Below are 13,629 nucleotides of genomic sequence, written 5' to 3'. Positions count from 1 at the left end.
CCAATTAACTCTGTGATAAGAGCATGCAATTCCTTTTGTAAGTCAAACTCTATCTTATTATTTTTTTCCTCATTGGTTGTACTGGAAGACATTTTTAAAACCGTCACAGTAAGTAGCTCCTTTTACTATTTCTCAGCCTAAATTTATTTTTGGTGGCAAATCATGAGAATAGATTTGTCCTTGTGCCATCATCATCCTGCCCCTTAAACAGACAGGAAGACAGATGCATTACTGTGATATATCTATAGCAGAATGGAAGGGATAAAGAAATATTAAGACCATCCTACCAAAGAGGAAAGCGTGTAATCTTAATATCTGTAAGCATAATTCACATCTCCTCTAGAATACCTTTAAGCAAACTGCCTGACACCAGTGCAGGGTCACCACCACAACAACAAACAGTTCCAAGGCAAGGCACTTTTTTTTTTTTTTTTTTCCTCCCTCTTCACACTTGGCAAGGCCCAGTTTCCAGCCCTCGCTCCAGACAGCATTTTCACCTTGGCCTTACCAATACCTCACAGAGGAGGCGAACACACGGTTCCCGGTGCCGGCAGGAGCAGGCCCCTTTATCCGCTACAGCCAAGGGCCGCAGGTGCGACGGCACCGCCCCGCCCCGCCCCGCCCGCTCACGCCTCACGGCTCGCGCGCGCTCAGCTACGCCTGCCCATCGGCGCTCCGCGTGGCCCTGCCGCGCGGCCCTGCCGCGCGCATGCGCGCATGCCCCCACCCCCGCCCACCGGCCTGTTGTGCGCATGCCCTGCCGCGGCTGGCGGCGGGCCGTTGGAGGGGGTGTCGCGCGGGGAGCTGTAGCCGTTTGCCGCCGCCGTTGGGTTTGTGCGTGTGGTGATGTCGGGTCGCGCGCCGCGGCAGGAGGAAGAGGAGGAGAAGGAGAAGAGGGAGGAGAGCGCGAAAGTGCGCCATAAGGAGGAGCTGAGCCGGAGGGTGAGCTGAGGCGGCCTGCCGGCCGAGAGGAAGGGACGGTGCAGTCGGCTGCGCGGGGCGGGCTGAGGCGCGCGCAGGGCCGTGCTGCTGAGGAGGATGTGGGGGATGGCGGCCCCGCGAAGCCTGTGACCTCGGGTGCGATCAGCGTGAAGAAGAGGAGGGGGAGTCCTGTCAGGAGACTGGGGATACCATGATGCGGGGTTCTGGGTGTAGGTCTCGGAGGAGAGTGTCTGTCGTGTGGCTAGTTCTTGTCGGCGTCGCTGTTAGCTCTCTTGTCAAATCGGTTTTGTGGTTCTTGCTGCTCCAAGTTGAGTTTGAAATGTCAGGTGAGTCGCAGTGAGGTTTTTCTGTGTAATGTCAACTTCAGCTGTACCTGTTCAAAAAATCACCAGGGATTTCAGTCACAGAGGCTGGCGTTTCTCGTAAATCTGCTGTATTTTCTGTGGTGCCAATAGCTTTGTTCAGGAGGAAGTCTGTCAAGTTCTATGGAACTGCTTTCCCTCAAAAAATGACTTCCTTTCCACATGGCCATGTTGTATAAAGTCAGTGCTATTTTTGATTGCCTGGGAAGATGTAAAGCTAGGATATAACAGTATTGCAGGTTGTGATTTCTGTTATGCTTAAGTGGCTGGTTTAGTCCATAGCAAAAGATGATACTGCTGCTTTGTCTGTTGGAATTGAAAATATAAGATATTAATGTAGCTGCTGGAAAAGTTGTCTTTTCTGTATGCCACATTCAGTTTGGCTAACCTAGTTCTGTGACAGCTTTTTACTGTTGCACCAATTCCAGGAGACACAAAAGAAGAACAAAGAAAACTGTATTGTTTGTTTCTAATAAAAAGCACTCAGTGTCTACTGACCATATTTTGTTCTGTTTTGTTGGCTTTTATGATGGTCGTCCTGATTGCTCTTTAGCATTGATTGCTGTCATTGTAAAAGAAAATGGGAATACCTGCCACCCCTGCCAGTGCTGCTGAACAGAGTAGTAAATCCCACTAAGGAAGTTCATGCAAAACTCCAGAGCAATAGAAAGGCTTCCATTGCTCTTAATACAGTTTTAGAGGTTTGGGGTTTTTATTGGTTTCATTTTGACTCTGGAGAATACCTGTGATTATACAGTCTGTTGTAGATAATATGTTAAATTTTATTTTCTAAAGTTATTTGATGTTTTATTAGTTGTTTGCATGTTCTCTTTTTTTCTGGGGGAAAAAATGTGATCTCAGATTATAAATAGCTAGAAGTACTCTGGCTTCCCAGTAGTGATCGCTTTTAAGGGTAGGAAGAATTATCAATCTGTGCAAGGTAACCTGTTTCTAGAAGTTTGTCTTCAATGGTCTATTTGGAGAACAGCAACTGTATATGCATGTAGCTGTCTTAAAATATCAGTAAGTGTATTCACCACCAGGATTATAATAGTGGTTTATTTTTAATAATTAAATTAAGGTATATCTTTTGCCTTTCAGATTAAAGAGCAGAAGGTTGTAGTTGATGAGCTTTCTAATTTGAAGAAGAACCGGGTAGGTATTTACAAATTCGCTTTTGACTATTTCTTTTTAGCATCAGAGAAATAAGCATAGAGACAAGCGGGGAAACATAATCTGAGCACAATGTCTTTAATTTGTTTTAATACAGATTTTAGTACAGATGCTCTCAGAATAATTTGTCCTCCAAATTATTTGATTATGTACCCTTGTGCACTGTAACACAGTATGGTTTGGGGTTTTTTGCCTTTTTGTGTTTTGTCTGAGTTATTCATTAAGATGTTTGAGTTGATCAGAAGACTTCTTTTCATGTTTATGTTTTAAAATAGAATGTGATCCCTCATGTATGAGGAAAAGAGAAATGCAGAATAGTCAGGAGTTGATCATGAAATGTTTTTGATGATATGACATTAAAATGTTGGTGTTGTCAGGGCAGAGCTTATCCTTCTGACATAAAAGTGAAGGGGTATTTTGCTGGACCTGCATCAGCTTCTGCTGCAGTGTGGTTGCCCAAGTTTGTTGCTTTGACTTAATGCAGCGTTGTTTTTGTTTTACAGAAAGTTTATAGGCAGCAACCTAACAGCAACATATTCTTCCTTGTAGACCGAACAGAAACGCTATCTCAATGCAAAAGTAAGTTTGCAGTGATCAAATTGATCGATCTTCATCAAGTTGATCAAATAGTTAGCTATTTAAAAATTGTATTTGTAGCTCTTAAAGATTTCAAAGGTATATTAAAATGAAAAAGTGGCAACTGTTTATCAAATACAAAGTAGACTTCAGAGATGTGCTTGTTTTTCTGGTTTGGATAAGTGTGAAAGTGTTTCCACTTGATATACGGATGTGATAAAAGAGCTGAAGATGTAGAAAGAGTGAGAACATCTGCAAGGACATAAAGGAGTCCCTATTCTTAGCCTTGGGAAGCTGTACAGCACTTTGTCCCTTAAAAAAAAAAAAGTCTAAAAGTTGCATGGGATGAATAGGAAGAAAATAATAACAAGTTACTGGAGGTTAAGCTAGAAGTCTTTAGGTAATTGACAGAATGGATCTGTGGGATTGTGGAGGTAGGAAAATGAATGATAAAGAGAGTTGATGACTGAAAAAACATTAGAAATGTATAAATTTAGAAGTACAAATTTATTTTCTGGAATGAACAATTGCTACTTTCATTATCTTTGGATTGATAGTGTTGACATTTTAATTGACAGTGCAGTTTTCTTATTACAGATGTTTAAGTCTGTATAGTCAGACTTAAACATATAGTATGTTTTTATATATATAAAAATATATAGTCAATAGTTGGCCATTTCCCTAGTTGTTCTACTTGCAGTGTGGCTTTCTTTGGGAGAAAAAAATCATAATCTTTGTATAATGAAAGAGGAATAAGCTACAGTGAGCTATAGTTTTGAATTAACACAAATATAGCACTTGCGTTACTTAGCATTTCACATTTATCTCTTTATTGAACAAGTGGCTGGAGTTACTAATTTCTTAGATACACTCTGAAACTTAACTATTCATAAACTCACTCATAAATGTAGCAGTTTATGAAACTGATGATTTGTGTGTTTTTCTCTTACACAGATACATTAGATGAATTAAAGAAGGCACATCAAGAGATGGAAAATTCAGAAAAGACTAAAATCAAGAAATAGTCCATCTGGATTCAACGTCACAATGTGTGGTATTTGTTGTGTTGTTACCTTGTGTAGCCAGCGTGCTATCCATGACTTCTTTAATGAAGACATACTCTGCCATCTTAGAAGAAGAGGACCGGACAGTAGCCAACAGTTGATAAAAACTGTGTCTGATCCCTCTTACGAGTGTTTGTTTTCTGGCCATGTACTTCACTTGAGGGGACTGATGACTCCTCAGCCTCTGGAAGATGCCAATAACAATGTTTTTCTTTGGAATGGAGAAATTTTCAATGGAGTGCATGTTGGACCTCTAGAGAATGACACTGAAGTAATGTTTCATCATCTTGCATCATGCGGTAGTGAAACAGACATTTTGTCACTCTTTTCGTCGCTTCAGGGTCCGTGGTCTTTTATTTATTATCAAGCATCCAGACACAGTTTATGGTTTGGTAGAGATTATTTTGGTCGTCGCAGTTTGCTTTGGCAATTCAGTAATGAGGTTGACAGTGCTTTCTGTCTCGCATCTGTAAGTGGTTATTTCAAATCGAGTAACCAATGGCAAGAAGTCCCAGCATCTGGAATTTTTAAAATTGATCTCAAAGCTTGTGCAACAACTAAATCTTTGTCTTTAATGTTGTTTCCATGGAAGTACAGCTGTACAGAGAAAGCAGTAGAAGAAACATTCGTTAACGTTCTGGACCGAGTTTCAAAAGACTTACCAAACCACATACGTCTCATGATGAATGAATCAAAACTATGTCTCAGAGCACCAGTTATCCCCTTAAATAAAACAATTCCTGAAGCTTCAGGTGAATGTCCAGGCACTAATATTAGCAACATTATCCATACGGTTTCTGTAGAAACCCTTCAAGGATTTCTTGCAGAGGAACACAAGAAAAAATTAGTCCATCAGTTTATTGATGTTTTAAATGAAGCGGTGAAGAGACGGGTTTTATCTCTCTTTAGAGAAGATGATCAGAAAACAAGAGAATTTCCAACCCTGTGTAATAGGAAAGCACACGTTGCGGTGCTCTTTTCTGGTGGCATTGATTCTATGGTTATTGCGGCCCTTGCTGATAAACATGTACCTGTGGAGGAACCAATTGATCTTCTCAACGTAGCTTTCCTGCTAAAAGAACAAACTAAGCAAAAGGGTACCACTAAAAACCATACCAACCGGGACGTACAGCTTGATTTGCTTTGTTCTCAAGAAAGTTATAAAGATCTTCATGCTAAAACTGCTACTTATTTATCTGGCTTTGATGTTCCAGACAGAATCACTGGTAGGGCAGGACTGAGAGAATTAGAAGCTATTAACCCTTCAAGAACCTGGAACTTTGTAGAAATTAATGTTACGCCAGAGGAACTCAAAAGGATGAGACAACAATGCATTAAGCACTTAATTAATCCACTGGATACAGTCTTGGATGACAGCATTGGCTGTGCAATTTGGTTTGCTTCCAGAGGAGAGGGGTTTATTGGTAACCAAGGAGAGCTGAAACCATATAAAAGTCCTGCAAAGGTACTGATTGTTTTCTGCTTATGCTTGACCTGTAAACGTAAAAACAGTTATGTTGTTTTAGAAATCATCAGGGATCTTTAATATTTATGAGGTTTCTGAAGTTTAGTGGCAAAATATTGAATAGTTCTGTTCTGATAATCTTTGTGTAATTCTGGAGTTAAAAACTGCATTCAGTTCTTTTGTCACGTAATGTGTATGGCTTTTCATTAAACTTGAAAAAGCAAGTGTGACTAGGAAAAAAATAACAACAGTCATCTGTAATTTTCAGAGTTTCAACTCCAAAAGTGGGTTGCTGCTATTCAATCCAAATTGTATAGGTTAACAAATTTAGACATAAACATTAATTAAATATTAAGTAATAGTGTTTTGTACCAGCATCCTGAGGGCTGTAAAATTACTAGCTTGTAACTTAGGCACAGTATATGATAAAATTGGAATTAATAATGGCAGAAGAGATGAGTACTTGGAATCTTTTGTAATTAGAATCTGATTGAATCACAGAACTACAAAAAGTAGTTTTCTTTTTAGTAACTTACTTTCATGTATGTAGTTCTAAGTAAAATCTGTTTAGTAACTGGATTATTTTCTGGGGAATTTGATTCTTATTTCTCGCTTCCCAGTTTCTGATGGTTTGTGTAGGGAAGAATAAACGGTTTGATTTCAGGAGTTTGCAGTTCACTGCTGCCTTTGCTTTTTGAGGATTCTATTGCTTTTCTACTAGTTGCTAGGTCTTAAAAGCACAAAAAAACACCAATAACAAATGGAATAATTTGTGTAAAAACTACTGCTGTAGAACACAGTTGATTTAGTTGACTGATCTACTTAAGGATGTGCATCTCAGATTTGTACAACGTACAAATTCACCTTAGGTCTGGAATATGTTGAAGTGGGCATGAGTTAATAAAACATAAAGTGCAATTACTGTTCTTTCATCGGTTACTTACAACTGTGCACAGGTCAAAAAGCAGTTGACCGCTAGCCGGTGTCAGATTAGTAAACACTCTTGACTGTTTATGTTGAGAACTTCCACCTTTATAGTGAATTGCTGTTGAAGGCACTGTAATGGACCAGATGTAATAGTGTTTTTCTTTTGATAACATTTTATCTGCTTATCATTGACTAGACAGAACAATATGACACATTTTTATTTCGTATAATGCAGTTGTTATTAACCCAGCAGCTGGTAAATTAATAATAATCTAGGTGTACATTCAGATGACTATTTAGAACCTATAACATACTGCGTAATTTGCAGCAGCAATTTCTTTGAAAAAGGCTTGTGCTTAATAAATGCTGTTTATTGTAACAGAAAATAACAAAGACATTATTAAAAGACACCGGTATGTTTGTGATGCACACAACATTATTTTGGTGCATTTTCGTTGCCTCAGTGTGTACTTCTGATTGTGAACCTACTTCAAGTTTTCAGTGACTTTATTGGGAACTGTTTCAGGCTCTGTAAATGTGTAAGGCACATCCCATCATGATAGGTAATATACTTAGATGTGTATTAAAGTTATTCTCCTTAAGATGTAGTTAAATATTTAAGATGTTACATATTATTAGCTTGCACAGATGTTAAGAAATATTTCTTTTATTCTATTTTCTTAGGTCGTACTTACAGGAATTGGAGCAGATGAACAGCTTGCTGGGTATTCTCGACATCGTGTTTGCTTCAAAAAATATGGCTTAGAGGGTCTGAATAAAGAACTTGAAATGGAGTTAGATCGCATTTCTTCTAGAAATCTTGGTAGAGATGACAGGATTATTGGAGATCACGGAAAAGAAGCCAGGTATTATTGTTTTAACATGAAGCAAAACTGGTTTTGCTGGTTAGAGTCTGCTTTTAACACTCCAATGGAAAGCTTAATTGAAACTTCTATGCATTTTATTGTCTCCAAGTTCTGTTGCAGTTTCATTAATATGCACTGTGTTATGGGTTCTTTTGGTTTTGTTTTTTAAAAAGTGGTCTGTAGTACTGTGAGAGAGTTAAGGAAATTCAGCAACTTGAACATTGGATTTCCATGTAGAAGTTTTAAGAAGCAGAGCAGATGTTGAAATAGTCAAAATCAAGTTGTTTTTTATCATTTTAAGTGGAACAGTCTTCTGCACAACTTTGAAGTGTTCTGGTGCAGTCATTTGGGGAGCAACTTTGGAGAATGACAATGTAACATAGAAGCCCCATACTCCTGCGCATGCAGTAAAGACATGATCAAGATCCATTGTATTTCCTGGTTGTTAAGTCACAATAGTTAAAGAATCATTTTATTTGTGTTTACTTCCTCCATGCTACCACCAACTTGCAAAAAATTCCTTCGGTGTTGTCCAGTAGCAGAGGCTGCTGCTGGACACCAGGTGCATGAAAGGTCTTTTCACATGATCTTTGTGCCAGTGTTTTTCCAAATGTGTTCTTAGGTGCACATTTTCAGTTTAGGAGTTGCAGTGGTGGACTGGCAATGCTGTTAATTATGCATGTGATTAGATATGAATGCCTGGAATTCAGAATGTTGTCAGAATTTGTTATGTACAACAACTACAGTGTAGCTTCATACAGTATTTTTAAATACTTTGAGAAGTGTTACTTTAAAATTTGTCTTGCTCTTCCATTATATTTTCTGATTTTCTTCATAATTTTTGTTTTGTATAAACCCAGCATTTCTGGTGCTTGTTCTTACTCTTCTTTGCTTGAGTTTTGAAAAATTCCAGGCTTCTGAGTTTAAACATATGTTTTCTTATCCAAGACAGTGTAACTGCTTTGGAGACTTGCTTCAGTACTGACATGTTAACACTTAAGGTACATCTATAGTTAGGAATTGACACAGACTCTGAAGTCTTTGCATGTGGTGACGGGGAAAACTAAGACTATGAAGTTGTATGAAGTTTTTAAAGGGTCCTTCCCCATGTATATTTTTCCTTCAGGTTTCCTTTTCTTGACGAAGATGTTGTTTCATTCCTCAATTCTCTGCCCATCTCAGAAAAAGCTGACTTGACTTTACCTCGAGGAGTTGGTGAGAAATTGCTTCTGCGCCTTGCAGCCAGGGAGTTTGGCCTTACAGCCTCGACTGTTTTGCCCAAAAGGGCTGTACAGTTTGGATCTCGCATTGCAAAGCTAGAGAGCAACAGTGAAAAAGCATCTGACACGTGCAGCAGACTGAAGTTATTTTCAGTAGATGAATTATAAAGCTACATCTTGAGATGTTGCATTTATTCTATATGCAAATTCAATAAATCTTTGGAGTTTTCTTAGAATGTTTGGTCTGGTTTTTTTACACACTTGGGCATTATTATTAATCATCAAAGTAATACCCGTAGGTGTGTACTTGTACTAGAGACTCGCTATGAACACATCCTTGGTGGGAAGAGAGTACTGAGCTCTGGGGAAGAGAGGATAGCCAGAGGTTGGCTTTCCCACTCCTCCCAACCCGTGTCAGTGTTGCAAAAAGCATATTGAATCTGTCACATATATAGAATTCAGTACAGTAGATTTTCCTCTGTTGTAGAACAGGGCTGGTCTTGCAGCTGTGCTTTAGGAGAGGATTCAGGTTACGATTTTAGAAGGGAGGGCGCCGTGATGGGCTGGCCTGGGTTGCCAGAGCCAAAAAGACCTGAGAGTCTTGGGCCTTGCCACCTCTCGGAGATCTGCCCTCCAAGCATCAGCCTTGCCCTTTCATTATTTGAGAAACAGAGACCCCACACATGCTCTGGGTATTTTGGGACCATCCTGTGCAGCCTCCCAGTCCTTGGTCAGTTCTGCAGGGCTGAGATGGTTGGTGGTCCCCAGGCAGGGGTTCCCTCTGCTCCCAGAGAAACTGGGAAGCTCCCTCTGGGCTGTTCTTTGTCGCTCATTGGCTATCTAGCTTGCTACCTCTTTTTTTGGCTTTAGAAGTAAAAGCAGAGCTAAAGTTGCAAAGTATCCGTTGTGTACTGCAAGGAAGATCTTCCTCTGAAGAGAAGCCTGAGTTAGCTTGTTTTTTTAATTGTGTATGGAATTGCAAAGTTAATATAAGAAAAACTGGATACTTGCTCTCCAGTGTTTTTGGTAAGGTCAGAACTTAGTACTCACCATGTTACCTTACAGTTTTAGTTTTTATGTTTGAATAATTAAGTCGAGAAAAAGAATCCATTTTCATACGAAGCATAAGATACCTACTCCCACAAAATATCTCTAAGGGTGTAAACAGATTTTCAAAATAATTTTGCAAGTCTGTAAAGAAACATTTATTAAAAAAGCTTACATTTCAGACTGCTTCAAAGCACTGACAATTTCTTAGTGGTGCTCTGAGGAAAGTGACTCCCTAGTACCTTCCCCTGGCATGTTTGCAAGAGTTCTTTCATCATGCTCTAAAGGAGGTGGAGGTTGGACCAAGAGGAAAATTAGGCTGATGAAATGCAATTCCTGTTCATTACTTGTTCCCTCTGTAGTAGTGTTGGAGTGTTCCTAGAAGTTATGTGTCACCTAGGACCTTAAGAAAAAAAGTTTTTCTTTTTGTACCCAGGCAAATAATTTCTTTTCCAAACTAAGAGGCCTGATGTTTAGAGAAACATGAAAAATCATTTTGGAAGGCTCCTGAATGGTTTTGGGTAGTAATTTTAAAAAGAAGCCATATAATTTGGTCTTGGCAAACTTTTCCATTTATCCAGTTATTGATAAGAAATTAATTGATAGTTATTATTTATAATACTATTATTTGTAGAGTTTCTTGACCAAATGTTAGGTTCCAGAGGGAGGGAAAAGAAAAAAAGACATTTTAAAACATTTGAAATCCCATTCTGTAACGCTTTGGAGCAGCCTACAGGAATGTTACTGTCTTTTAATCTTGTCCTTAAGAAATTTATTGTTTTCTTGCAAATTCTAGTATAGTTCTTGATTAGATAATATTCTCTCTCTTTTTTTTTTTTTTTTTTTTAGCCCCTCTAAGTATTGTATTTTATAAACTGGAAGATAGTGAAGAATGCTCAGCCCTAACAACAGTGTTGCCTAGAGCTGAATAAGTTGATGAGGTAACCTGCTTGTCAAACAGTAGAACAGAAAAATGCTAGTGCCTTGTTTGCAAAATCTAACAAAAATAAGTAGCAAGAATTAATTACTACTGTGTCCTGTAGTTGGCTGGCTTCAAAATATGACATGCAGTGCTCAGTAGAGATTCCCAGAGAGAGACTGCTGGGCCAGCTCAAAAATTTATGTAGCCAAACAGCAACTTTGATAGCACTGATGGATTCAGATAAACCCTTGTATTATTAAAAAGTCCATCAGATTTTGTGAGAATTGGCTGCTGGCATTTGCTGTTTAAACCTTCCATCAGTTCAGATGCAAATTACCATCACAGTACTTCTTGTCAGATTCCTCCAGCTGATATAAAAATTGGACAAGTTTTGGTGAGTGTTCACTAAATGGTAGAAGTTTGGGCCCTACGTACTCAGAGAGAAACATGTCTGGATCATAGAGATTTGGTGCTTCGAAATGAACATTGATAAAGACGGGAAAACCCAGACGGAAATATTTTTAGAGTTCTGTTCAGGGGGAGAATACAAAAACATTCCTGTTAAAAAAGTACCTAACATTTCACGTAGTTTATACATGACATTCCTAAAAGCTGGGATAATTACTTGAAAAAATCACTGAATCTCATGCAAAATTATAAGCTGATATGAAGTACCGTGAATTAATACATTTCTAAGAGAGCTCAGCTTCCGCTGTGGTATTTAAGTTATTGGTCAGATTTTCAACAGTCCTCAGTGCTCAGAAGCTCTCTCTAAGAATAACAAGAGCTCCAGGCTTGAGATGTATTTTGAAGACTTCATGCATTTTTTTTTCCTAACTTTCTACATAGTTTTATTTATATTATTTGCCATATCCAAATGATTAAGATTTAAAATTAGTTGTTTGCTATATAATCAATAAGGTGGTGTTAGAGACAAAAGAATCTTTTAATATTCTAACTTACATTGAAGTAGTAATTCCCAGTGTATTAATAAAAATACTATCAGGTTATAGATTCAACAGCAAAGTGCATCTTACAAATACATTTTTAAAAACTAAGAATAACGTTTACATTTAGATGGTACAAACATATTTTTATGAAAGGCAATGATGGTGTTCTAAAATGTTTAATTCGACCTAGGTTTTTCTACTCAGTCCTGGTTTTGCAGGATATTTTGATATTTTTGATATTTCCACTAAACTTAATTTTTAGGGAACTGTCATGGTTTGAGATAATTTATTTATTTAATAAATTGTTTACTAACAATAACAATTTATTGTCATTTAGACAATTTTTCTATCACCCGATGACCCCTCCCCACCTGGAAAGGGAAATCAGGAGCACAAGGAAACATGACGGTTGAAAATATAAATAGATTTAATAGGATGTGACTAAATAATTAACGATAATACCAAAGAACCAGTATTAATCCTAATACTAATATAAGATGTACAAGAACTATACTCAGCCAGTTGGAAGCTGTGTGCTCCCAGCAGCGGACAACAAATGTCGGACACTGTGAGTGCCATGGCTTCGGGAGGAAGGGAAGGCCTCAGGGGTCTGGCATCAGAGCAAGGAGTTTTGTGGACCGCCGCCATCAAGGAAGAGAGAACTGTGCAGCAAATTTTTCTAATTTATATTGAATGTGACATTCATGGTATCAAATAATCCTGTTGGCCAGCCTGGGTCAAATGCCCAGGCCTTGCTCCTCCTCATCCCTGCACTTGGCAAGGCTCAAAAAACACTGAAACCTCAAATCCCACAGAGCCTAGCTGGCTATAAAGTAAATATTTTCACAAATTCAGACACTAGAGTCTTCTAAAAGGGCAGTTTTCCCCAGCATTAGAAAAAAAAGTTAGTCCTATGTTGCTCAACCCAGGACAGGAACCTATGATGAAAATACAAATGAAGTTCCAAGTTACAACCCAAACAGTACAGTAAAAAAAAAAAAAAAAAATCTTTATGCAATACGCTGATCATATGCTATTGAAATTGACACTTGGCACTACGTAAGTTGAGCTACCTGAAAATGTCTTTAGGTTTGATGCAGTGAATAGGTTCACCAATGTAAGATCAACACCAGGCCTATTGAGATACAAACCAAACCAGACTGCAGCAGAGGCTAGCTCATCAGCAAAAGAAGAAATAATATTTCTGAAGAAATAACTGGAAAAAATCATAGCTATCTGCAGGAATATAAAGTACCTCAAGTTAATGAACTCCGATTCCATTTTTACTGGGCTTTGAAAAGAAGGTGGAAATCCCAAATTTAAGTAAACATCTTCAGTCATATTCTAGTAAGAAAACTGTAAATTTTTAAATTCAAATTTGGCATTGATATTTTTGTATCTTCTAGATATCATATCTTGCAGATTTTTTATGCTTATATATATTTTTATCATATATATTAAATGCTAAAATAACTTTAGTGTTTTAAGCTATTGATGTATTGCTACTTCTAAAAAAGAAAAAAAAACCCACATTTTTTAATATCTTAGGGAGTTAAAACTGAAATAGAACTGCCACTGTTTGGGTTTCTTTGGACCAAATTTCAAATTTCAACATTTTCAATATGCCTCAGAATGAGTATTTTTCTGTCCATGGGGGAACTGAGTTTGATGTTGGTACTGTATCAGTAAAGGATATTTCATCAGAGATGGTTATTCTAGCTTGCTGTCTGTCTTGTAACGTATGCGTGTGTATGTTTTTACAGCTAGTAAACTATGAGAGGATATTGTACTTGGTTAAAATTAGCATCAGACATCAGGAAAAACATGCTTGCTCCAGCAGTTAGTAGGTTTGTCTAGACTATGTTCTTGCTTGGTTATCTAAGTAGTTCTTATAGACCAGGTTAATACAGTGTTCAGTATTTATTTCTCAAATGAGTATGCTATATTTGCTGCTAATACTGAACTGTACGAGGTCCTTAATCATAAGCACAACATTCCCCTTAAAGCAGCATAGCCTTTAGGTGGCACAATAGTAGTCTGAAGAAAAATCAAAACAGATTCACTTGAGAAGCTATAAACTATTCCCAGAGGGATGCTTCTCATCAGATACGGGTT

General features: G+C 38.1%; 2 protein-coding genes across 2 annotated transcripts; both read left to right on the top strand.

Annotated features, from left to right (window-relative positions):
• The first annotated feature begins 846 nt into the window (after nt 1-846).
• Nucleotides 847-4,078, top strand: ASDURF (ASNSD1 upstream open reading frame). The gene is made up of 4 exons (XM_074145562.1): nt 847-942; nt 2,406-2,459; nt 2,981-3,056; nt 4,008-4,078. The coding sequence occupies exons 1-4, from the start codon at nt 847-849 to the stop codon at nt 4,076-4,078; spliced, it is 297 nt and encodes a 98-aa protein (XP_074001663.1).
• Nucleotides 4,079-4,100: 22 nt separating this feature from the next.
• Nucleotides 4,101-8,830, top strand: ASNSD1 (asparagine synthetase domain containing 1). Its single transcript, XM_074145561.1, has 3 exons — nt 4,101-5,582; nt 7,194-7,375; nt 8,502-8,830. Exons 1-3 carry the CDS (start codon nt 4,101-4,103, stop codon nt 8,761-8,763), a joined length of 1,926 nt encoding a protein of 641 aa, XP_074001662.1. The 3' UTR covers nt 8,764-8,830.
• The last annotated feature ends 4,799 nt before the right edge of the window (nt 8,831-13,629 follow it).

This window comes from Numenius arquata, chromosome 3 (genome assembly GCF_964106895.1).
Source record: "Numenius arquata chromosome 3, bNumArq3.hap1.1, whole genome shotgun sequence".
In the NCBI taxonomy this organism is placed as follows: Eukaryota; Metazoa; Chordata; class Aves; order Charadriiformes; family Scolopacidae; genus Numenius; species Numenius arquata.
This window is presented reverse-complemented; position numbering and strand designations above follow the sequence as displayed.

Bases quoted from the DNA above. Each gene is read 5' to 3' on its own strand.
- ASDURF (XM_074145562.1), top strand. From the start codon at position 847: ATGTCGGGTCGCGCGCCGCGGCAGGAGGAAGAGGAGGAGAAGGAGAAG. The intron at 943-2,405 runs GTGAGCTGAGGC...TTTGCCTTTCAG, and splicing joins AGGAGGAGCTGAGCCGGAGG to ATTAAAGAGCAGAAGGTTGT. The intron at 3,057-4,007 runs GTAAGTTTGCAG...TCTCTTACACAG, and splicing joins AACGCTATCTCAATGCAAAA to ATACATTAGATGAATTAAAG.
- ASNSD1 (XM_074145561.1), top strand. From the start codon at position 4,101: ATGTGTGGTATTTGTTGTGTTGTTACCTTGTGTAGCCAGCGTGCTATC. The intron at 5,583-7,193 runs GTACTGATTGTT...CTATTTTCTTAG, and splicing joins CATATAAAAGTCCTGCAAAG to GTCGTACTTACAGGAATTGG. The intron at 7,376-8,501 runs GTATTATTGTTT...TTTTTCCTTCAG, and splicing joins GATCACGGAAAAGAAGCCAG to GTTTCCTTTTCTTGACGAAG.